Raw genomic sequence first — 25553 nt, 5'->3', positions numbered from 1 at the left:
GGAACATTTAATCTGTAACAATTAGATGTAAAATCAGCGAAGTTCGTTAGACCATAGTTGTTTTAACACGTGTGCTTTCAGTCTGGCTTTGAGCAACTCAGCAAAGTAAACTGCATCTCTCAAAAGTAATATCATAAATACAGCTACTTGAAGATTAAGTAAAATTACAAATCTGCAAACATACCCAAGTAGGATTATCCCTTTGCAAATTAGTGTGGGAACCTCAATTATTATTACGTGGCTTGGGAGGAATTTAAGATTCAGCAAGAACTCGATAATGGCAACCTTTCACCATTTATGTTCCATAGGGTGGGGGGTTATTTACATATACTAATTGCAAATGTTTCTGCCTTGTAGATCTTTTCTATTTTAGGACGTTGGAGAATGGGAAATGTATCTGTACAAAAATACCTCTTTAATTAAAAAACTAATTAACAGCTTTGGACTGAAGATTGTTTATTTCTAAAAACATTCAGCCAGATAGAGCCACACCTACTAATATTGCTTATTAGAACATTTCCAGCACACATGAATAATCTGAAGCATGACCACGCTGTTGGTTGAGGAAGATAATGAGAGGAATTAAACAGCAAGCATTGCTTGAGTGCTTTTTAAACATTACTGAAGTAATGAAGTTGTCATTGTGATAAGACTTCACTGGAATTTTGTCAACAAACGTGAACTGAAACTATTGAACTTTAGCAATCTGTTTGCAAGAGGACAAATCACAGCCTTCATTCTGGACCTGCACTGAAAAGGCCTGAAGTGGTATTTGAAGATACTGTTAAGGTTTAATGAATTAACCATGTAGCAAATAATGATGCAATGTCTGCATCAATAGTGATGAGGTTGAGTTGGTTGAGAGCTTCAAGTTCCTGGTTATACATATCACCAACAATTTGCCCTAGTCCAGCTAAGTAACACTATAGCCAAGAAAGCACACCAACAGCTCTACTTCTTCAGGAGGCCTAGGAAATTTGGCACGTCCCCAATGACTCACACTATTTTTTTTAAAACAGGAAACATTTAATTTGTAGCATTCAAATGCAGCTGGTTAAGTGTCTAAAAGGAATGAATCTTCAGGGCTGTCGTAAAGCAGTCGTGGTGGTGGGGTAGGATCAATTGAGACTCAGCAGGCTTGATTTTTTTTGCATAGAGCCTGTACACTATTAACAGGCCATTTCTTAATAACTTATTCATAGCAAAAGACACAGGAAAGGTCATCAATACATCTCTCTACAATTACTGTCCTTACATACACTCTATTTACAATGTCAATCACATTTCCTTTTAAATAATACATGAAATACTTTGTCAAATACAGCACCGAGACAGGACACACTCAAATAGGTGTCAAAGAGCAAATTACTCCTCTGTTTTCCAGCCATGAACTTGTTTGACCCCTTTCCTTTATATAAACATTCTCTTTTTCCGAACTGTAGCAAGCTGTTTAATAAACATTTTTATATGATCACATTAAGCTTAGGATTTGATTTACAATTATACAATGATGAATTCTGCCTTTTAACTTATGAGTTTACATTGTAGCATTTGGAGCCCTTGGCATTCCATGTTATGTTAACTTTTTCTTTAAAGTGGCAGCGACATTAGTCTTGAACATGCAGTCTAATTAACTTTGATGAATCAGAATCAGGTTTATTATCACCGGCATGTGACGTGAAATTTGTTAACTTAGCAGCAGCAGTTCAATGTAATACATAATAGAGAAGAGAAAAATTAAAATATTAAATCAATTACAGTATACACATATTAAATAGATCAAAAACATGCAAAAAAACAGAAATACTGTATGTTTAAAAAAAAGTGAGGTAGTGAGGTAGGAATCGGATGGCAGAGGGGAAGAAGCTGTTCCTGAATCACTGAGTGTGTGCCTTCAGGCTCCTGTACCTCCTCCCTGATGGTAACAGTGAGAAAAGGGCATGCCCTGGGTGCTGGGGGTCCTTAATAATGGACGCTGCCTTTCTGAGACACTGCTCCCTGAAGATGTCCTGGCTACTTTGTAGGCTAGTACCCAAGATGGAGCTGACTAGATTTATAACCTGCAGCTTCTTTCGGTCCTGTGCAATAGCCCCTCCATACCAGATCCAGCCTGTCAGAATGCTCTCCATGGTACAACTATAGAAGTTTTTGAGTGCATTTGTTGACATGCCAAATCTCTTCAAATTCCTAATAAAGTATAGTTGCTGTCCTGCCTTCTTTATAACTGCATCAATATGTTGGGGCCAGATTAGGTCCTCAGAGATCTTGACACCCAAGAACTTGAAGCTGCTCACTCTCTCCACTTCTGATCTCTCTATGAGGATTGGTATGTGTTCCTTCATCTTACCCTACCTGAAGTCCACAATCAGCTCTTTTGTCTTACTGACGTTAACCGCCAGGTTGTTGCTGCAACACCACTCCACTAGTTGACATATCCCACTCCTATATGCCCTTTCGTCGCCACCTGAGATTCTACCAAAAATGTTGTATCATCAGCAAATTTATATATATTATTTGAGCTATGCCTAGCCACACAGTTATGTGTATATTCAGAGTACAGCAGAGTGCTAAGCATACACCCCTGAGGTGTGTCAGTGTTGATCATCAGTGAGGAAGATATGTTATCATCAATCTGCATAGTTGTGGTTTTCCAGTTAGGAAGTCGAGAATCTAATTGCAGAGGGAGGTACAGACGCCCAGGTTCTGCAATATCTCAATCACAATTGTGAGAATGATGGTATTAAATGCTGAGCCATAGTCGATGTACAGCATCCTGACATAGGTGTTTGTGTTGTCCAGGTGGTCTAAAGCAGTGTGGAGAGCCATTGGGATTGTGTCTGCCATTGACCTATTGTGGCAATAGGCAAATTGCAATGGATCCAGGTCCTTGCTGAGGGAGGAATTCATTCTAGTCATGACCACCCTCTCAAAACATTTCATCACTGAGCGCTACTGGGCGATGTGGAGTTGGATGATTTAGACTGTAGGGAATAGATCCCTAAACTAGCCTACTAGATACATTACACAATCGGTGTATCAGATCATTCTGTCTGACTGATAATTGAGCTTCTTCAGTACTTAGCTGGTACATTCCTGGCTTTGATTGTCATAGGCGCAGGAGAAGGTTTGATGGGTTAAAAGGCAGAAGCAAATGATTCAGAATAATTGTGCAAAAGATAACACAAGTAGGAGGTGATCTTTTGATTGTTGCTATATGAAGGTACAGTTTAAGGACATTAACTGAATTGGAGAACATTACAGGGTGAATTCGTAACAAGATCCCACTAGGCTGAGTAGGAAAGCTACGAGATTGTTCCTGGGATGAGGAGCTCCTTACTGAAGGTCTTTTCAACAACACCCCATGTTCTTCCTTTTCCAGTTATTCCACAGCATTCAGCCACTAGTACCTCAACATTCAGCACTGAAATTCAGGCCTGTGAGACTCAACTCAAGCTTGGAGTTGAAAGCTACCTTGTATAGACTCACCGCTCATAACTATAACTCTCACTGCTTGTTGCTAGTATCCTTTACTTTACATTGCAAGACCCAGCTGTTGTGACCTTGATCTACTTCAAGCTTCCAGTAAGACAGCAGCGTGCTCAAACATAGCGGTCTCTGGGAGGCCAACCAAAGGTGCGCTTCTCTTTGTAAAATGTGTTTTTTTAAACAATCGAAAGACAATTCTACGCCAAGAACATTGGGTGCTGCAGGGCTACTCCATCAGTGAGCTGCTCGTTGATCGGACTCGCTGAACTGATGTCGGCAGCAGAGCCAGCCGGGACGTCAGAGGAGACATTTTGGGTCAGGAGGAGCTGACCTGGCTGCAGACTGTGTTGCTACCTGCTACTTGAAGGCACCGGAGTTGCTGTGTGAAGGCAGCGTGCAGTACAACCATGGGAGATGGTCTCGGTAGTTTCATTTGCTGTTGCACGATTCTTGTTGGACAGTGATAATGCAAGTTGCAGGAGGCCCGTTATCCTTGCCTGGTGGCACAACAGACGATACGGTAGCTGTGCAGCCTCGGCTGTTGTGAGGAGTAGACCTCGAGCCGCGAGAGTATTGCAGCATGGCGTCCATGCTCGGCTGGGGACTGGTCTCTCCCTTCCCAGGTTTGAGCAATGGAATGACAGGCTGATTGCTGAGGTATGCACACTACCAAGAGACTGCACCATCAATTGTTGTCACTCAAGATCTTGGACTATATATTTTTTGAGTGAATATTTCTTTGCTATTTTGAATGTTTGCTCACTATATTTGAATGTGCCATTTTGTACCTTTGCCCCAGAGGAACGCCATCTTGTTTGGTTGTATCCATATATGTTTGCATAATAATTAAACTTTTGACTTAGTTGAATTTGATACAAGCACTGGTGCTTTTACATGCCACATTCCTCGGTTTTTTTCGGACATTAGTCATTGCTCAGACTCAAGAGGCATGTGCTCAAATCCTTACTTCTACCCCTGCCCTTTTTGTCACTTTAGCATTTTAATATCAGATACAGAACCAGGTTTATGTGAAATTTGCAGTTTTGTGGCAGCAGTACTGAGCAACACATAAATAGTGCAAAAAAAAAAGTTAAAATAGTGATGTAGCGTTCATAGGCTCATTGGTCCATTCTGAAATCTGATGGAGCTTCCTGAAGCTGTTCCTAAAATGTTGTGTGTGTGTTGGGGGTCAAGCTGCAGTATCTCCCCTCTGATGAGAAGAGAGCATGTCCTTACAGGGGAGGGGGGTCCTTAATGATGGACACCACCTTATTGAAGCATCAACTTTCTAACATGCCTTTGATGAAGGGGAGGCTAGTGCCCATGATGGAGCTCGCTGTGTTTTCAACCTTTCACAGCTTTTACTGATCCTGTGCAGTGGCCCCTCTGTACCAAATGGTAATGCAACAAAGGTAGAAGGCTCTACACAATATGTTCCACAGTGCTCCATGGTACTTGTTTTTGCATTACAGTTTGCACACATTACTATGTCTTGCACCATGATGACATTTCATGGTCATTGCTGGTGTATTTGTTGTTTTTTTTTTAATTAACATGTATATGTTTACAGTGAGCTTCACATGAGCAAAGAATCTCATTGTATACATCAGGATACAATCAACACACACAAAATGCTTGAGGAACTCAGCAGGCCAGACAGCATCTTTGGAAAAGAGTAAGCAGTCCACGCTTTGGGTTGAGACCCTTCATCAGTCCTGGTGAAGGGTTTCAGCCCAAAGCATCGACTGCTTAGTCTTTTCCAAAGATGCTGCCTGGCCTGCTGAGTTCCTCCAACATTTTGTGTGTGTTGATTGTATCCTGATGTATACGATGACTTTTTCCAAAATTCCTCCAGCATTTTATGTGTTAACTGAATTGCCAGCATCTGCAGCTCTTCTCATGTCTGTGCTACCACCACTTTGCAAAGTCCCTTCCAGAGATGCATATTCTGAAGAAGTTTAAGTCTTTCCTACAAGTAGAGCTCAATAAAACCCCCTCTCACTTCTCCCCCTCTGTGATCTCTGCTGCCCTCTGACTTCTCAACCATGTGCTCAACCAAACCCACTGCCAGAGTCCTGATGAACGGTCTTGGCCAGAAGCGGCGACTGTTTAGACTTTTCCATAGATGCTACTTAGCCTGCAGAGGTCCTCCAACATTTTGTCTGTGTTGCATGGATTTCCAGCATTTGCAGATTTTTCCATCCTGGTGTACAAGGATGAACTGATCCAATTCAATTGTTCCTAATTACTTGTTTATGCTGTAAGCTGGCTAATTAATTTACAACTGTTCTGAATTTGCAACTCAGAAGGGATATTTCATTCTTTGTCATTTTTCTGGCTTTGAGTTTCATTAACGTGCTCAGAGACAAATTCCCCTGACACTTCTGGATTTAACAGATCTCCAGTCTTCTCTCTTCATTACTCTGCAGTGATCTGCTGGCATCTCTTCGACAACTATGCATGGCCAACTTCATATGGCATTTTATCCAATAATGGAAAGGGTAAACTGAATACTCGCAGATTTGGAAATCAGAAATACAAATCAAAAATGCTGGAAACACTCAGTACATCGGACAGCATTTGTGGATGGAGAAACAGAATTAAATGTTTCTTTTTTTAATTTTTTTTATTGATTTTAAACAAACATAAATGAAACATTGTGTACAAATATCTTAAGAGTACATTATTAATAGGTTAAGGTATAAATACAAATAGTTAATAATCCATATATAATAACCTTCCAAACTCATAGTGGTTAAAGAAAATGGAAAAAATAAGAACCCCCCCCCCCAAAAAAAAGAAAAAACTAACCTAACCAACGTGGTTATATTTGCATTATATCAAATATACACAGTAGCATCAATAACTCTGCACCTCTATCCAAATAATTAAAGATGATAAGAATAAGGTTTAGGAAAAGTCAGTTCAGCTCATATGAAAATGTTGAATAAATGGTCTCCAAGTTTCTTCAAATTTAACTGAAGGGTCGAAGACAACACTTCTAATTTTTTCTAAACTCAAACAAGAAATAAGTTTGAGAAAACCACTGAAATGTAGTTGGAGGATTAATTTCTTTCCAGTTCAATAGAATAGATCTTCTGGCCATGAATGTGACAAATGCAATCATCTGCCGGGCTGAGGGGGATAAACAACTATAATCCACCATCGGTAAACGGAAAATTGCAGTAATAGGATGCGGTTGCAATTTGATGTTCAGAACTGTTGAAACAATACCAAAAATATCTTTCCAATAATTTTGCAAACAGGGGCAAGAGCAAAACATTCCTTCCCTTTTCCCATTCCTTCTTAATTTTTTCTGAATACCTCTGGCTGTATTTTCATGATCATATTATAAATGATGGCTACTCAACCCTTCTGGCAAGGATTCAGAGCTAGAATTTTTTGCGTAGTAGCCATTGGACATAATTTTGGAAAAGCCAAACATATTATTCAAAAAATTTCTAACTTGCAAGTATCTAAAAAAATGAGTTTTAGTCAAATTATATTTGTTGGACAGCTGTTCAAAGGACATAAAGCTGTTATATAAAAATAGGTCACGGAAACATGTTATATCTTTTGTTTTCCATAACACAAAGGCTTGGTCCATAAAAGGCTGGGAAAAAAAGTTAGATATAATAGGGCTTGATAAGATAAGCTTATTCAAGACAAAGAATTTATGAAATTGAAACCATATTTGTAATGTATGCTTAACTATAGGATTAATTATTTGTTTATTCAGTTTAGATAAAGCAAAAAGAAGCAAAGATCCCAAAATAGAAAACAATGAAAGTCTTGTACATATTTACAATCCAAATTTACCCACTGTGGGCAAGGTACTATGACCGATTCGTGTGTCCAAAATATTAAATGTTAACTGCCCAGTAGTAAAATCTTCCTTCTTAGGCTTCTGTAAATATTTTTTACTTAATCTAGGATTTTTGTTTTGCCACACATATGAGGATATCTTGGAGTCAATAAAGTCAAAAAGAGATTTAGGAATTAAAAATTGGTAATGCTTGAAATATATATAAAAATTTGGGTAAAACTATCATCTTAATAGCATTAATTCGACCAACCAATGACAAAGATAATGGGGACCATTTGGTAATAAGTTGCTTGACTTGGTCGATTAAAGGTAAAAAGTTAACTTTAAATAAATCCTTATGTTGCTTAGTAATTTTAATACCCAAATAAGTAAAATTATCTGTAATAACTTTAAATGGTAAATGTTTATAGACTGAAATTTGCATATTTAATGGAAATAATTCACTCTTATCAAAATTTAGTTTGTAGCCAGAAAAGCTACTAAACTGAGCAAGCAAGGATAAAATAACAGGAATAGATCTCTCAGGGTCAGATATGTATAGTAACAAATCATCAGCATATAATGATAACTTATAAGTCCTTTCCCTACGGGTAAAACCAAAAATATTAGGTGAGTCACGAATGGCAATGGCTAAAGGTTCTAAAGCAATGTCAAATAATAGAGAACTTAAAGGGCAGCCCTGCCTCGTACCACGGGACAACAAAAAAAAAAGATCTTTGATTATTGGTAAGAACCAAAGCCAAATGTTTATAATATATTAATTTAATCCATGATATAAATTTCGGGCTAAAATTAAAATTCGGCAGTGTATTAAATAAATATTGCCATTCAACAGAATTAAATGTTTCAAGTCAAAGATTTATTGTATCGAGATACAGTGTGGAATAGGTCCTCCTAGCCCTTTGAGCTACAGTATATCGCCCAGCAGTCCCCGGATTTAGGAGCATAATCACAGGACAATTTACCATGACCAATTAACCTACTAATGGGTACATCATTGGACTGTGGGAGGAAACCCACATAGTCATGGGGAGAAAGTACAAACTCCTTACAGTTTGCAGCAGGAATTGAACCCAGATCATCTATATTGTAAAGCATCGTGCTAACCACTATGCTACTATGCCAACCAATGTGATCATCACATTAACGCATTGCCTTTGTGTAGTGATGCTGGGACTGTTGAGGTCTTGGATGAGGGATATTAATTCTAGATTCTCTCAGGCAGATTTAAGTAATGAATACGATTGCCACCCTCAATATCACGAGACCATTGGACATAGGAGCAGAATCGAGCCATTTAGCTCATCAAGTCTGCTCCGCCATTCAGTCATGGCTGATCCTTTTTCTCACTCCTCAGCTCCATTCCCTGGCCTTCTCCCCATAACCTTTGATGCCGTGTCCAATCAAGAACCTATCAAGTGCTGCCTTAAATACACCCAATGACCTAGCCTCCACAGCTGCCTGTAATAATAAATTCCACAAATTCACCAAGCTCTGGCTAAAGAAATGTTTCTGCATCTCTGTTTTGAATAGATGCCCCTCTATCCTGAGTCTGTGCACTCTTCTAGACTTCTCCACCATGGGAAATATCTTCTTCACATCTACTCTGTCTATGCCTTTCAACATTCGAAAGGATTCAAGGAGTTCCTCCCTCATCCATATAAATTCCAGTGAGTACTGATCCAGAGCTATTAAGCATTCCTCATATGATAACACTTTCATTCCTGATGTCACCCTTGTGAACCTCTTCTGAACCCTCTCCAATGCCAGCACACTTTTTTTAGATGAGGAGCCCAAAACAATTTATAATACTCAAAGTGAGGCCTCAACAGTGCCTTATAAAGCCTCAGCATCACATCTGTATTCCTCTGTTCTGGATCTCTTGAAATTAACACTAATATTTTATTTGCCACCGACTCTACCTGCAAGGAAGGTATTCTGCATAAAGACTCCCAAGTCCCTTTGCATCTCAGATTTTCCTCCTGTTTAGAAAACAGTCAGTATATTTCAACATTGTATTTCAATTTGTGACTCTCTTGCCCATTCTCCTACTCTGCCCAACACCTTCTGTAGCCTACCTGTTTTCTCAAGACTACCTGCCCCTCCATCAATCTCTGTATCAGCTGCAAACTTGGCAACAAATCCATCTATTCCATTATCTAAGTCACTGATACACAGCACAAAAAAGCAGTTCCAATACCAACCCCTGTGGAACCCTACTTGTCACTGGCAGCCAATCAGAAAAGGATCCTTTTATTCCCACTCACTGCCTCCTACCAATCAACCAATGTTCTAACTATGCCGTAAGGGAACCATGCTGATTTTGTCCCATCTTGTCCTCTGTTACCAAGTACTTCAGAACCTCATCCTTAACAATTGACTCCAACATCTTCCCAAACACTGAGGTCAGGCTAACTGGTCTATAATTTCCTTTCTGCTGCCTTTCTCCTTTCTTAAAGAGTGGAGTAGCATTTGCAATTTTCTATTCCTCTGGTATCATCTAATGATTTTTGAAAGATCATTACTAATGCCCCCACAGTCTCTACTGTTACCTCTTTCAGAACCATAGGGTGCAGTTCATCTGGTCCAGGTGACTTATGTACCCTTAGGTCTTTCAGCTTTTTGAACACTTTCTCCCTTGTAATCGTAACTTCACCTACTTAATTTCCCCCACATCCTTCAACATTTAGAACACTGCTAGTGTCTTCCATACTGAAGACTGACGCAACATTCTCATTTAATTCATCTGGCATCTCCTTGGCCACGGTTATTATTTCTCCAGCTTCATTTTCTGGTGGTCCTATATCCATTTTCATCGCTTATTTATTTATTTTTTAAAACTTTTTGGAAAATCTTTTCCTATCCACTTTGATAGTTTGCTAGCATGCTTTCATATTTCATCTTTCCCTCCTAATGGTTCTTTTAGTTGCTCTCTGTAGGTTTTTAAAAGCTTCCCAATTCTTTGTCTTCCAACTAATTTTAGCTTTGTCGTGTGCTCTCTTTTGCTTTTACATTAACTTTGACTTCCCTTGTCAGCCACAGTTGTACTATTTTGCAATTTGAGTATTTCTTCATTTTTAGAATATATCTATTCTGGACCTTTTTCAGTTTTCTCAGAAACTTTTGCCATTGCTGCTCTGCTGTCATCCCTGCCAGCATCTCCTTCCAACTTACTTTGGCCAACTTCTCTCATACCACTGTAATTTTCTTTACTCCACTCAAAAACTGCCACAGCAGACTTTATTTTCTCCCTATCAAATTCTGTTAAGGATTCTATTACCTTAAGCTCACTAATCACCTCCGGTTCATTACATAACACACAATCCAGTATAGCTGATCTCCTAGTATGCTCAACAACAAACTGCTCTAAAAAGCCATCTTGTAGGCATTCAACAAATTATCTCTCTTGAGATCAACTTCCAACCTGATTTTCCCCAATTGACCTCCATGTTGAAATCTCCCATGATTATCATAACATTTCCCTTTTGACATGTCTTTTCTATTTCCTGTAGTAATCTGTGGTCCACATCCCAGCTACTGTTGGGAGGCCTGTATATAACAGCCATCAGGATCTATTTACACTGGCAGTTTCTTAACTCAACCCACAAGGGTTCAACATTTTCCAATCCTATGTCACATCATTCCTCTGATTTGATGCCATTCTTTACCAGCAGAGCCATACCACCCCCTCTGCCTTCCTTCCTATCCCTCCAATACAATGTGTAACCCTGGACATTTAGCTCCCAACTACAGCCATCCTTCAGCCGCAATTCAGTGATGGCCACATCATACCTGACGATCTGTAATAGTGCAACAAGATCATCCACCTTATTTCTTATCCTCCATGCATTGAGATATAACACTTTGAGTGCTGTATTTGCTACCCTATTTGATTCTGCATCCCTAATGCACTAATACTCACTCTGCTGGCTGTAATTATGTCCTATCATCTGCCTGCCCTTCTGGACAGTCTGACTGCATGGCATCTTGCACTCTTACCATCCATCCTTTTCTGAGTCCCTCCACACTGGTTCCCACCACCCTACCAACTTAGTTTAAAGCCTATCCAACAGCTCTAATGAACATGCCCACCAGAATGCTGGACCCCCTCGGGTTCAGGAGCAACCCGTCACTTTTGAACATGTCATATCTTCCCCAGAAGAGATCCCAAAGATCCAAGAACCTGAAGCCTTGCCCCCTGCACCAGTTTCTTAGCCACGCAGTTATCTGTCAAATCACCCTATTTCTACCCTCACAGGCAGGAATCCAGAACTTACTACCCTGGAGATCCTGTTTCTCATCTTTCCACCTAGCTCCCTAAATTCACTTTTCAGGACCTCTTTGCTTTTCCTTCCTTCATCTTTGGTACCAATATGTACTAAGACATCTGATTGCTATCCCTCTCTCTTTCTCTCTCCAATATGGTGTGGACACCATCCAAAATGTCCCCATCTCTGTCACTTGGGAGGCAACATACGATCCAGATGTCCCATTCACATCCACAGAATCTTCAGTCTCTTCCCCTGAATATTGACTTTACTGCTCCACTCTTCTCCCTCTTTTCCTTCTGCACCATGTACCTATGCTCAGTGTCAGTAGCCCAGTCTCCTTGGCATTCCCCTGGGATGTCATCCCCACAACAATATCCAAAGCAATACACTTATTATTGAAGAAATGGCCATGGGGTGCCCTGTGCTAACTGCCTGTTCACTTCCCATTTTTCCTGACAATCGCCCAGCTACCTGCCTCTTGCAACTTCAAGGTGTCTACTTCCCTGTAACTCTGTTTATCTCCTCAATCTCACACAAGCCTAAGATCATCCACCTGCTGCTCCACAACCCCAACACGGTCTTCAAGGTAATGCAGCCAGATGCACTTCAGGCAGATGTAGTTCCCTGGAAGACTCTGGGCTCCCAGGGCTCCAACATCCAGCATGAAGAACAAACAGCAGCATTTACTACAGTAGAATACAGTAAGAGGGAGAGAAAGGGAGAACCTTAACCAAAGCTTACCCCGAATCAACGTCTCCTTTGAGCCAAAGCCAGACGCTCCTACTTGCGTCACTGGCCTACTCCCAACAATGGCCGCCCTGCTTGGCCCTTCTGTACTTTTAAACAAGCATCGCCAACCGGCAAGAAACCTCGTTGCTGTGGCCTAATCCTGCTGCTGATTGGATCATCAGAATATCCCACATAGAAACATAGAAAACCTACAGCACAATACAGGCCCTTCAGCCCACAGCTCTGTGCCAAACACGTTCTTACATTAGAAATTACTTCGGGTTACCCATAGCCCTCTATCCTGTCAGGTTCATCCCTCAAAATCATCGTAAGGCATAATTACCTGGCCATTACTCTATCATGGGAAATTGCTGTGCTAATTAAAATAGCTTTTTAAAAGCTATTATTAATGCTTTTTGAGATAGTGATTTAGATGCATATCATATTTTCTACTGAGTTAAATATTGTATGTAATTAGTTTTGCTACAACAAGTGTATGGGACATTGGGAAAAAAAAGTTGAATTTCCCCATGGGGATGAATAAAGTATCTATCTATCTAATTTTGGCTACTGCATTTACGACTACATTTACAAATAAATAAATAAAAGATTCTACATTAGAGCTGGGAAGGACAGAAAATCAGCATTAAACTGCCGGGAGACCAGGGGAGATGGTTAGGACAAAGGGGATAGCTCTGATAGGGCAAGCTAGGTTTTAATGATGTCATCTGGTTAATGGATTCAGAGAAAAAGAAAACATAGTCCTTTGTGGTAAAAGCCCTGAAATGTTGGTAATTTGAACAAGAACACAGGTGGAGATCTGCAAAATAAAGGGCTGTGGAATTTACCCAACAAAACAGGCTCTGCTATTGCTGAAAACAAATCAGAGCCATTATCACAGAATGAGCAGGCCCAATTCTGTAGAGATAGAGAACATGAACTACCTGCACATCCTCAGATTCAATACTGATTCTGGAAGTCTGCAACCAGTGTAGATGCAACATGAGATGTTCCTCAAGGTTACATCAGGCTGCAACATAGCAAAGCAGAAGACCAGAGATTTAGATCAGAGTAGGAGTGGGATGGAGAATTCAAGTGACAGTCACTACAAACCTTAGGGTAACCCCATAGAACTGAATGCAAATCCCCCGCAAAATATTTTGTTTCTGCTGTATTAGTGAAAGTAAAACAAAAGAACTGCAAACACTGGAAATTGAAAATAAAAACAAAAATGGAAACACTCAGCAGGCCAGGATTCATCTGTACGGATCTGATAAACAACTCCTGACCCATTTCCCTTTCTAGCCCTGCTGAGTATGTTCTGTTTTAACTATAGTGAAAGCCACATTGAATGATTTGGTCTAGACTGAAACTGAATGTGAATCAGTGCTTCACCTCGAAGACTTGGAGCCCGTAAAAGAGGCGAGTGATCAGGTATTGCATCAAATGAAGGTGCGTGAGATAAGTGCTGTAGGGGATAAGTGAAGACAGGTGTGTAAAATCATGAGTTAAAAAGGAATGTTCTCTTTGAAATGCAGAAAAATTAGTATGATGTTGGAATTTCACTAAAGGTGCTAGACATTGCAAGGCATACTCCACTGAATGTGGGGCTTACGAATGAAGAGAACTAGCAGTAATCCATCTTCTTTCCCATCCAAAAGGCGACAGGGTGAGAGCAGGTCAAGGGAAATAGATATACTCAGTGACCACTTTACTAAGTACCTGTACACATTATTAAAACAGCTGTACCAAGTGTGTCCCCACAGAATCGTTCAGTGTCTTCCCCAGTCAGAACCCATGGATGAACCACGAGATACAAAATCTGCTGGGAATTAAATCAGAGGCGTTCAAGTCTGCTGACCAAGAAAGTTGCAAGAGGTCCAGGTACAATCACGAGAAAGCCATCTCACGGGCCAGGTAACAATTCCAGACCAAACTTGAAATAACGAAGGACAGTTGTGGTGGGGCTTAAATATTATCACCTCTTATAAAGTTAAATAGGAGACAGCAGGGCTTCACTTGCACATGACCTCAATGCCGTCTATGCTTGCTTTAAACATGGAAGAACCATCACAAACTCCCACAACCCTGATGATCCTATGATTTCAGTCTCTGAGGCCAACGTGCAAGCAGCCTTCAGGAGGGTGAACCCTCAGAAAGCATCTGGCCCCGATAAGATACCTGGCCAAGTACCAAAGACCTGGCTAATGTGTTCACTGAGATCTTTAACATTTGTTTTGGCCATGTGCTTCAAGCAGGCTTCAATTATACCAGTGCCCAAGAAGAGTGTGGTGACCTGTCTCAATTACTATCCCCCAATAGCACTTACATCCACAGTGAAGAAGTGTTTTGAGAGGCTGGTGATGAAACATACTGACCCTTGCCTGAGAAACAACTTAGATCTGCTCCAGTGCCTATCGGAGCAACAGCTCCACAGCAAATACCATCAGCTCTCCACTCAGTCCTAGAACATCTGGGCAGCAGAGATGCCTATATCAGGATGCTTTTTATTGACTACAACTCAACATTCAATACTGTCATCCCATCAAAACTCATCAATATGCTCCAAGACCTTGGTTTCAACACTACCTTGTACAATTGGATCTTGGATTTCCTCACTTGTAGGCCCCAATCAATTCAGATCGGCAACAATATCTCCTCCACAATCTCCATCAGCATAGGTGCACCACAAGGCTATATGCTTAGCCCTCTCCTGCTCGACTCACTTTACACCTATGACTGTGTGGCTAAGCACAGCTCCAGTGCAATATTCAAGTTTATTGATGTCGCCGCTATTGAAGGCTGAATCAAAGGTGGTGACAAATCAGCATACAGGAGGGAGATTGAAAATCTGGCTGAGTCAATGTCAGCAAGACCGAGAAGCTAATTATAGACATGAGGAGAAGAAAACCAGAAGTCCATGAGCCAGTCCTCATTGGAGGGCCAGAGTTGGAGAGAGTTAGCAACTTTAAATTCTTAGGTGTTATTATTTCCTATGACATGCCCTGGGGCCAGTACACAAGTGCAATTATGGAGGAAGCACAGCAGCACTTCAACTTCCTTAGGAGTTTGCGGAGGTTTGGCATGACATCAAAAATATTGACAAACTTCTATAGATGCGTGGTGGAGAATATTTTGACTAGCTGGTGTAGAAACACCAATGGACTCACATTCAAGAACTCTTCATCTCATGTTCTCAACAGTTATTTCTTGCTTATTTATTATTATATCTTCTTAATTTGTCGTCTCTTGCACACTGGTTAAAAGCCCTAGTTGGGTGCCCTTTCTTTCACTCTGTTATGGTTATTATTCTATAAATTTATTGCGTATGCCAACAAGAAAATGTATCTTGGGGTTGTAACTGATGATCTTTTGGGATTTTCATTAACAGTCACTAGAGTTTACAGAGAATTGTGCAAACATTTTTAAAAATCCAATGAGCACCTGTTCTAGGGGTGAAAACATCTTGTTAATGAGTGAGCTCAGAGGAGAGTGGTCAGACTAGTTCGAGCAGACAAGAAGGTGACAGAAACTCAAATAACAACACATCACAACAGTGGTTTTGGGCAGATGGGGCTCATCAGCTGCGGTTGGCAATTCATCTAGGAGAAGGAAAACTCTGATCTTAAACCTCCGCTGCCTTGTAGCTATACCCACTCATAGGGGAGGCTTCGGGAATAAACTTGAGGGAAAATGCTGAAGAGTTTTGGCCCAAAACATCAACTGTACTCTTTTCCATAGATACTGCCTGGCCTGCTGAGTTCCTCCAGTGTTTTGTGAGTATTGCTTGGATTTCCAGCATCTGAAGATTTCCTCTTGTTTGTGATTAATTTTGCGTGTTGTGGTTTCTGTTCCAAGAAGCTTTTTGACTACTCATGAGAATTACTTTGGTAATTCCGAGTTGACATGTGCTCACCATTGCAAATATATACCGGTAATTGAATAAAAGCATTTGCTTACACCCAAAATATTGAAGTAGACAATATTAATATAACTCTTCAAACTGTATTTATTTGCCTACTTTTATCATTTTTATTGCAGATACAGAACTCCAATATATTTTAAACTTAGGCAGCCTTGCCCCAAGGAATTCTTCCACTAAATCACCTTTGCATGTTTGCTTGTGTGCAGCATTAAAAAAATTACATTGGCAGCTCCTCATTCCCCAAGGTATATGACATAACTATTTAAATTTTAGGCATCATTTCCTTACTAGCATACTATTAGTTTCAGGTTGAAATAATTTGCAATCTTCTTTGACAATCCCTTATCCGAAATTCTGAAATCCAAAAATCTCTGAAAACCGAGTTTTTCGCCAGCAGCTGACGTCACTCAGGTGTTACATGGCAGCACTAGCAGAGGCCGCCAGACATCAGTTGTGGCTCAGCACTCGTACTGGTTACACGTGCATTTGCTGTTCGCTGATATTTTTGTGTTCACTGTTGACTTTGTGTTTAATTTCACTGTGAAAATGTCAAAAAAACCTGCAGATACCCCTATGGGTAACAATGAGAAAAAGAGAAGGAAGCATCTATCATTATCAACAACACAAAAAGTGGAGTTATTGCAGAAGCTTGATAGTGGTGAGTCTGTGAGGTGTCTTACTGAAGAATATGGTGTCGGAACTACCACTGTATATGATTTAAAGAAACAGAAAGACAAGTTACTGAAGTTTTATAGTGACAGTGACGTTCTACATTTATTCCAATAAGTCATTTACCATGTGCTTGATTCGGTTTGTTTGAAGCTGTATATTTTTATGTTTTATTGAATGTTTTTGATGGAAATAAATTTGTTTTCTTGTCATTATTCCCTAAACAATACAGTATAATAACTATTTACATTGCATTAGGTATTATAAGTAATCTAGAGATGATTTAAAGTATACGGGAGGATGTGCGTAGGTTGGGAGCTCCGCCGGGTCCTGAAGTCAACCAGCACTGAGACAGGTTAAATAAGGGACTTGAGCATACGTGTTTTTTGGTATCCACTGGGGCTCCTGGAACCAATAAGGAGGGATTCCGAATTCTGAAAAATTCTGAATTCTGAAATGCAACTGGCCCCAAGGATTTTGGATAAGGGATTGTGGACTTGTATGATCATTGGTCCGTAAAGGTCAATTAACATTGTCTCACTATACATCCAAAATTGCCTGTTCTCTCATTAATTCCTCCACATACTGATTTAAGAACCACCTTCAATACATGCCATTTATTTAGCTTCCACATCATCACTTGGACTTTGACTTTAATCCACACGCTGGGTTATTATACCACCTGGTTACATGCTTCTTCAATTTCCTTGATTTATGATATGTTGACTAACTATTTCTATACCTTGTTGTTTCATAGCTCCATCTAAATTGTTCAATGAAAGAACACAACAAGTAGAAGAGTTTGTTATAAAACTTTGTGACTTCTCCCCTTGCATTCTTAAAAGTCTTGGCAGCACTGTAGGTGTATGTTTACCAGACTAACTGCAAGGGTTCAAGGTTAATTCCTGGGATGTCCGGACTGTCTTACGCAGAGAGGTTAGAGAGACTGGGCTTGTACACACTGGAATTAAGGAGATTGAGAGGTGATCTGATTGCAACATATAAGATTATTAAGGGATTGGACAAGATAGAGGCAGGAAATATGTTCCAGATGCTGGGAGAGTCCAGTACCAGAGGGCATGGTTTGAGAATAAGGGGTAGGTCATTTAGGACAGAGTTAAGGAAAAACTTCTTCTCCCGGAGAGTTGTGGGGGTCTGGAATGCACTGCCTCAGAAGGCAGTGGAGGCCATTTCTCTGGATGCTTTCAAGAAGGAGCTAGATAGGTATCTTATGGATAGGGGAATCAAGGGATATGGGGACAAGGCAGGAACCGGGTATTGATAGTAGATGATCAGCCATGATCTCAAAATGGCGGTGCAGGCTCGAAGGGCCGAATGGTCTACTTCTGCACCTATTGTCTATTGTCAAGAGTTACTATCTTCTTAAGGGACATTTAGAATCACAAAAAGACAGAGTGCAAAAAACAGGCCTTTTCATCCCATCTTGTCTATACTGACCATGATAAGACCACAAGATCTTAAGGTATAGGATAAAAATAGCCCATTTGTCCATATATTCTGAAACTGGGCTCCCTGGTCCTAGACTCCCACACTATTGGAAACATCCTCTCCATGTCCACTCTACCTAGGCCTTTCAATATTTGATAAGCTTCAGTTAGATCCACCCTCATTTTCCTAAACTCCACCAAGGCAGGCCCAGAGCTTGCTTACACTGTTCCAGTTTGCCTGTGTATGAATGGAAAATAAATACTGAAACTGCAAGTAATCTATAGAACAACACAAAAAGGATAATCTATTAGAGGTTTCATAAAAGAATTTGGAGGATTAATAGGTGTATCTTTATATCAACAGCCTGCTTAATAAGACTTTTTATAATTAAAACATATTTAGCAAAAGTTCTAAGAGTCATGGGAAGAAAATGTTGAGCACTCCTTATTAAAATTCCAAAATCCATAAACTTCTGAAATCAAATTTTTTTTTAGCACTAACGTGATGTCACAAACAGAAATTTCTACCAGGCAAAGGGAAGGTCTCTGTGCACCACAGATCTGAGAAGTGATCTCACATATGTAATGAACAGAAGTTAATGAAAAATAGAAAAATGCTGCATAAAGTGAAAAAATACTATCTCAATCGTGTACTGAAAAAATGGATACTTCAGCGTCAGAAGCAAATGCCAATTAACAGTATGGTAATCATGAAACAAGCAAAAATCTGTCATGGTGAGCTGAAAATTGAAGGTAATTGTAAATATTCAGCAGCCTGGTTACAAAAATTTAAGAAAAGGCACAGCATTATTATTTTTTTAAAGATAAAGCATCTGCTAATCATGAAGCAGCCGAGAAATTCATTGATGACTTTGCCTAGATCGTCGCTGATAAAAGTCTAACACTGAACGGCTGCATCAGTAAATAGGTGTGATGAACAAGTGTAAAACTGCATAATGGTTGCACAGAAATTCAGAATTGGGAACAATGGTGATGCCAAACAGCCAAGCACTGTCCGCCTGGGCGACCGAGGTAGAGATAGCTTACCCTTCTGATGGCTCAATGTACAAAGTATTGTTTCATGCACAAAATTTTTATTACAAGAATTACTGCTGCCATTATGAAAACTGGGACTAATCAGTACTGGAATACAGCCTGCTAATCAGTAGTGAACTGTTGCCAGCAGCTTCAGGAATTCAATATTCTCTTAAACAAGTGCCAGACCATTAAAGGATTGGAAACACAGGTGATTCTACCAATTCTAGGAATCCAGAGCAACATACACAAAATGCTGGAGGAATTCAGCAGCTCGGGCAGCATCCATGGATAGGAATAAACAGTTGCTGTTTCAGGCTGAAATCCTTCATCGGGTCTGGAAAGGGGACACATAAACCAGAATAAGAAAGTGGAGGAGGGGAAGGAACACAAGCTGGAGGGTGATAGGTGAAGCCAGGTGAGGGGGAAGTGGGGAGTGAAGTGAGAAGCTGGGACATGATAGGTGGAAAGGTAAGTGCTGAAGAGAAAAGGGAATCTGATGGGACAGAAGAGTGGATCCTGCGAGAAAGGAAAGGAGGAAGTGAGAAGAGAAGGGGCAAGAGGGAAAACATTATTGGTGTGTTAATTAATTATGGATAACCTCATGGCTCATTTGTTTCATACTGCTTCTTTCAGTACTGTAACTTCATCTAATAGCTTGAATATTTCTTGCAATGCATAATCATGTTACACCCTTTTTAGATATTCAGTTATCTAAACAACAAAACTGGGATGTCATTTGAACTAATAAAAGGGAAAAAAATGGTGCAACAAACATCAACAAATACAAAATGCTGGACGAGTTCAGCAGGTTAAGCAGCATTTGTGGAAAAGAGTACAGTCAAAGTTTCAGTCCTTCCTGCCTGGTCTGCTGTGTGTGTTGCTTGAATTTCCAGTATCTGCAGATATTCCCATTTGGAACAGAAACATCATATTGATTTTCATCCACATTCCTCCCTACTCCTGGACTACAAATAAAGGCAGTTAGTTTGTTTCTTCGTTACTGGTACATTGCCATTGCTTGCAAGCAAGCACTAATTTAACATTCTTAAACTTCTTTGAAAACATAATGGTAGGCCACCATCTCGACCTGCTGCAGCAACAAAGATTTCCCACCATGTTACTACTTCTGGACTTATAGAAATTAGACCCAGCAACAATAGAAGATCATCATCATGTGCCGTGTCTTATGACGTGGGCAATCATGGTCCTTGTCCATAATCGCTCTTGGCAAATTTTTCCACAGAAGTGGTTTGCCTTCTTCTGGGTGACCCTAGGCATTATCAATAATCCAGAGATCGTCTGCCTGGCATCAGTACTCACATAACCACAACTTGTGATATGCAGCAGCTGCTCAAACAACCATCCACCACCTTTTCGCCTGGCTTCACGTGACCCAGACTGGGGGAGGATAAGCAGGTGTTACACCTTGCCCAATGGTGAACCTGCAGGCCAGCAGAGGAAAGGAGTGCTTTGTGCCTCTTTTGGTAGAGACATATCTCCACTCCAGCACCCAAATAAAGGAACAGTAATGCATATTAAGATCAGGATGGTGTGTGTCTTGGAGGAGAATGTGTAACCGACGGGATTCCCTGTGCTCCCTACTCCTGCTCCTCTTCAGTTGTTTAATCTGAGTTTTATTACAGTGCTGACTTGTACCTCTCAAACCCGAGTTGATAGGGTGGTAAAGAGGACATACAGCTCACTTGCCTTTATTAGTTGAGGCATTGAGTTCAAGAGTTCACGTTATGTTGCAGCTTTCTACAACTCTGGTTAGGTCACAGCTCGAGTATTAGAGACAATTCTGGTCCCCTCATGAAGCACGCTGAGACTTCAAACAGTGCAGAAAAAAAATCACCAGAATACTGCCTTGATTAGAGGCTATGTACTATAAGGAGAGGTTGGGAAAAGTAAGGTCATTTTCTTTGGACAGGCAGAGGCTGAGGGGAGACCTGAAAAAGGCAAATGGTATGCAAAAAAGGCAAATAGTATGTTGGCATTCATAACAAAAGGATTTGAGTACAGGAGCAGGGAGGTTCTACTGCAGTTGTACAAGGCCTTGGTGAGACCACACCTAGAATATTGTGTGCAGTTTTGGTCCCCTAATCTGAGGAAAGACATTCTTGCCATAGAGGGAGTACAGAGAAGGTTCACCAGATTGATTCCTGGGATGGCAGGACTTTCATATGAAGAAAGACTGGATCGACTAGGCTTATACTCACTGGAATTTAGAAGATTGAGGGGGGATCTTATTGAAATGTATAAAATTCTAAAGTGATTGGACAGGCTAGATGCAGGAAGATTGTTTCCAATGTTGGGGAAGTCCAGAATGAGGGGTCACAGTTTAAAGATAAAGGGGAAGCCTTGTAGGACCGAGATGAGGAAAAACTTCTTCACACAGAGAGTGGTGAATCAGTGGAATTCTCTGCCACAGGAAACAGTTGAGGCTGGTTCATTGGCTATATTTAAGAGGAAGTTAGATATGGCCCTTGTGGCTAAAGGGATCAGGGGGTATGGAGAGAAAGCAGGTACAGGGTTCTGAGTTGGATGATCAGCCATGATCATACTGAATGGCGGTGCAGGCTCGAAGGGCCGAATGGCCTACTCCTGCACCTATTTTCTATGTTTCTATGTTTATAGAATTATGAGAGGCATAGATAAAGCAGACAACCAGTATCTTTACCCCAGGGTCAAAAAGTCCAATACTGGAGTGGATGCATTTAAGGTGAGAGGGAGAAAGTTCAATGGAGATACATAGGGCAAGGATTTTTTTTTAAAAAAACACAGCAAGTGGTCAGTGTATGGACTGCACTACCAGTGCTGGTGTGGAAGATGGAGATGCACTGGAGGCAGTTAAAAGGCTCGTAAAGTGGCACACAAATATGCAGAAAATGGATTGATATGAATCATGTGCAAACAGAAGGGATTAGCATAATTGGGCATCATTAGCTTAAATTGCCACAACATTGTGGGCTAAAGGGGCTGTTTCTGTGCTTCATGCTACTATGTTTTAAATGACAGTGCATCTTTGCGGCATGAGGAAATGAATTATTTGATTCAACATGCCCAGTTGCAGACCACATTTGAGGTTAATCCAATAAAGTCCCTGAGACTTCAGTCTTTACAGATAAAATTGCAGTAATCTTCATTCCTCTGCGTCCTTTTACCAAGAAGCCAAATAAACCACAGAAAGAACTCATCTGATCAACATCTGTGAGAGGAAAGGATTAGTTGATGTCCTGAGCCTGTAATGCATCTAGACCCAATGTCAGGTTTTGATCCGAAATGTAGCCAATTCCTTTCCTCCCAACAAGCACCCCCCCCCCCCCCCGCCCCACCGATGTTACATAACTAATTGATTTGCTAGGAGATTGGTGTTCCTGATTCTAACATCCAGACTCTTTTGTTTCCAAAATATGGGGCAGCAGACTACTACAGCATCAGATACCTCAGTTCAATTCCTGCCGTTGTCTGTAAGGAGTTTGTATGTTTTCCCTGTGACCATGTGGGTTTCTTCTGAGTGCTCTGGTATCCTTGCACATTCCAAACACACATGGGTTAATAGGTGATTTGGTCTTTGTAAATTATCCTGTGATTAGGCTAGTGTTAAAAAAGTGGGTTGCTGGGTGTCACAGCTTGTTGGGCGGGAAAGGCCTGTATTGGCGGGGTGGGGGGTGGGGTGGGTAGGTCGTCCTGTGAGGGAAATACAAATAAAATGATTATTTTTAATGCTAAAGTTCTTCCTAAGAACTCCTACTTGCAAACAATTAAAATATCACAGACTGAATTCAACAGAGGAAGAGTTTTTTTTAGGGTATGTTATGGAAACATTATTCAGTAACATGGGTGTAAATGAATGTTGTGGGAAAGTTGGGCTGGAATGGCTGGTTACTCTGCAGTAAGATAAAAATAAACACTTTAAACATCAAAACAAAAATCAGCTGATCCTAATCAGCAAAATTTCTATTGGAGACTCTGTTGTACAGTTATGACTGCACTATACAGAGCCCTATATAAATGAGTAATAAATAAATGAGCTTAGAAATTATTCAAATTCCTTCTAAAATTTACAAGCGTTATAAATTTCTCCAAAAGGTGGCAACCGTCATTACGCACCCCCCCCCCCACCCCACACCCAATTGCCCAGGAAACACTCCCTTCTTACTACTACCAGAGAGAAGACACAGGAGCCTGAGGACACACACTCAACTTTTTAGGAACAGCTTTAATCCCATCAGATTTCTAAATGGTCACTGAACCAATTTGTGAACACTACCTCACTATTTTGCTCTCTTTATGCACTACTGATTTATTTTTTAAATATTTATTATTTATAAGTTGTTTTTTTTTAAATTTACTGCTGCCACAAAAAAACTTTCATGACATAAACCAGTGATATCATGTTATGATATTAAACCTGATTCCGAATTACTGTTTGACTCCCTTTGACACTCCGGGAACTCTCAAGCCTCTTAACAGAAACAGAAGAGTGGAAGCTCTCCGCAGGGCAGACAGCGTCAGTGGAGAGAGAAACTGATTTCATATCTTTAGATTGTCTTATCAAAATTGGAAAACCGAGAAGACAAATTGATTTTAACTGCAGACGGGTGAGCGGCGAGTACAAAGAAGCCTCTCTACCGAGCGCCGTTCAAAGTTTTTAAACCCGACTGTTTAAAAAAAAGCAATATGGACAAGTTTTAGTGTAATAAATGAAAGACACAGTAGAGTGAGTGCAGAAGCTGGAATGTGGGACAACGCAGTATTTTAGAAACATAGAAACCAACGCGTCGGGCAGCATCTGCGGGGGAATAACGAATTGTCGATGCTTTGGATCGAAACCCTGAATTGAGGCAGAGAGTGGATTGAGAAGACGGCCAGCATAAGGAGGTGAGGGGAGGTGGTGAGACAAGAATCCAAGGCAGGGGTCGAATGACGATGGCAGATTGGGCCAGGTAACGGAGGTGAGGACATGGAGTTGAGAGACAGTAGCGGGTGATTAATGCTTGGAGGCAGAACAAGAGGGAGGAAAGAAAATGAGAGGCGGACAGAAAACGAGCCCCAGTCTCGGTGACTCTTAAGGTGAGCATCGCTGAAAGTGGAAAACGAGGAGATCAGTGCGAGAGCCCTGCGGAGAATTTAAAGGTGACTGGAGGTTCGGTGTGGCAGTCATTCTAACTCCGTGTGATCCTGCTGCCTCACTCGAACCATACCATAATGCCTTTGCATAATGTAAAGGCGCGTACATTATGCAACACACATCACTTTGCAAACCCCATGGAGCGAAAGATAAAAAATACAATCCTGCTCGTTAAAGCGACAGGCAGAGTTAAATAAGAAATAACGTGATCCGAAACCCGGACTGCCTATCTGTAAGAAACGATCACACATCTGATAGCCACAGGAGAAGTGTAAAGTGATCCACATGATTTTGTCCGGACGCCGTTTGAGATTTAGGGTATACGAGCCAGATGGCTACTTACATTGGAATCGTTTTCGAATTCTTGTATGCACTCCGTTTCTTCCACACACGACCAAGAACATTTGCCAAGTACATCAACATTACCGACTCTGTCCTTTTGGCAACTAGTCAGACCCATCCTCTGCCGTTCAGAGTCCTCATGCTTCCTTTCCCGGAACCGGCGGTAATAGTAAAGGCAGAGTATCAGCACTTTTTTCGGCGTGTAGAAGCGACTCGAGATGGCATACCGTCCATTCGATGTCTCCTGCTCCGTTTGAAGCACTAGCTTCACTATGCAGATGCAAAGGAAAGCGATGGCGATGGAGAGCAGATAGATCATTTCGGAGAGTTTCCCTCAGAGCTTTCGAAGCTGCCGGGCTCTCTTTGAGTACAAGCACACCCAGCGCCTCGCTGTCAACTGCTCCAGGTGCACTGAGTTTCGTTTAGCATCATTAACTAGTCACTCCCCTTCTGAGAGAGTAGAAACGACAGCAACGTATCATGCTTTCTTGGGCATGTTTTTGTATTGTATTTGTTGAATGTTACGTACAATATTTGTATATTACGCTTTAAAAAAACCCCTCCATATCCACACTGCGGGAGAGACCAGCGGAGGGGGCGGTCCAGGCGGATACAACCCTTGAGGGAATTGCTCTCTAGAAATTGCTTACGCTCATTCTAGAGATTTAATATACTTAAAGGAATC

At 40.8% G+C, this 25553-nt stretch overlaps 1 protein-coding gene across 1 annotated transcript in view; it reads right to left on the bottom strand.

The window, feature by feature from the left end:
* The window catches only part of LOC140740814 (rifampicin phosphotransferase-like), a 196223-nt gene extending 170970 nt beyond the window's left edge, over positions 1 to 25253 (bottom strand). The window contains exon 1 of the mRNA XM_073070343.1: positions 24870 to 25253. Within this exon, the coding sequence (XP_072926444.1) occupies positions 24870 to 25187 (318 nt within the window). The 5' untranslated portion in view covers positions 25188 to 25253. The remainder of the gene's footprint in view (positions 1 to 24869) is intronic.
* Positions 25254 to 25553: the final 300 nt, after the last annotated feature.

Source organism: Hemitrygon akajei, chromosome 17 (genome assembly GCF_048418815.1).
Source record: "Hemitrygon akajei chromosome 17, sHemAka1.3, whole genome shotgun sequence".
NCBI lineage: Eukaryota > Metazoa > Chordata > Chondrichthyes > Myliobatiformes > Dasyatidae > Hemitrygon > Hemitrygon akajei.
This window is presented reverse-complemented; position numbering and strand designations above follow the sequence as displayed.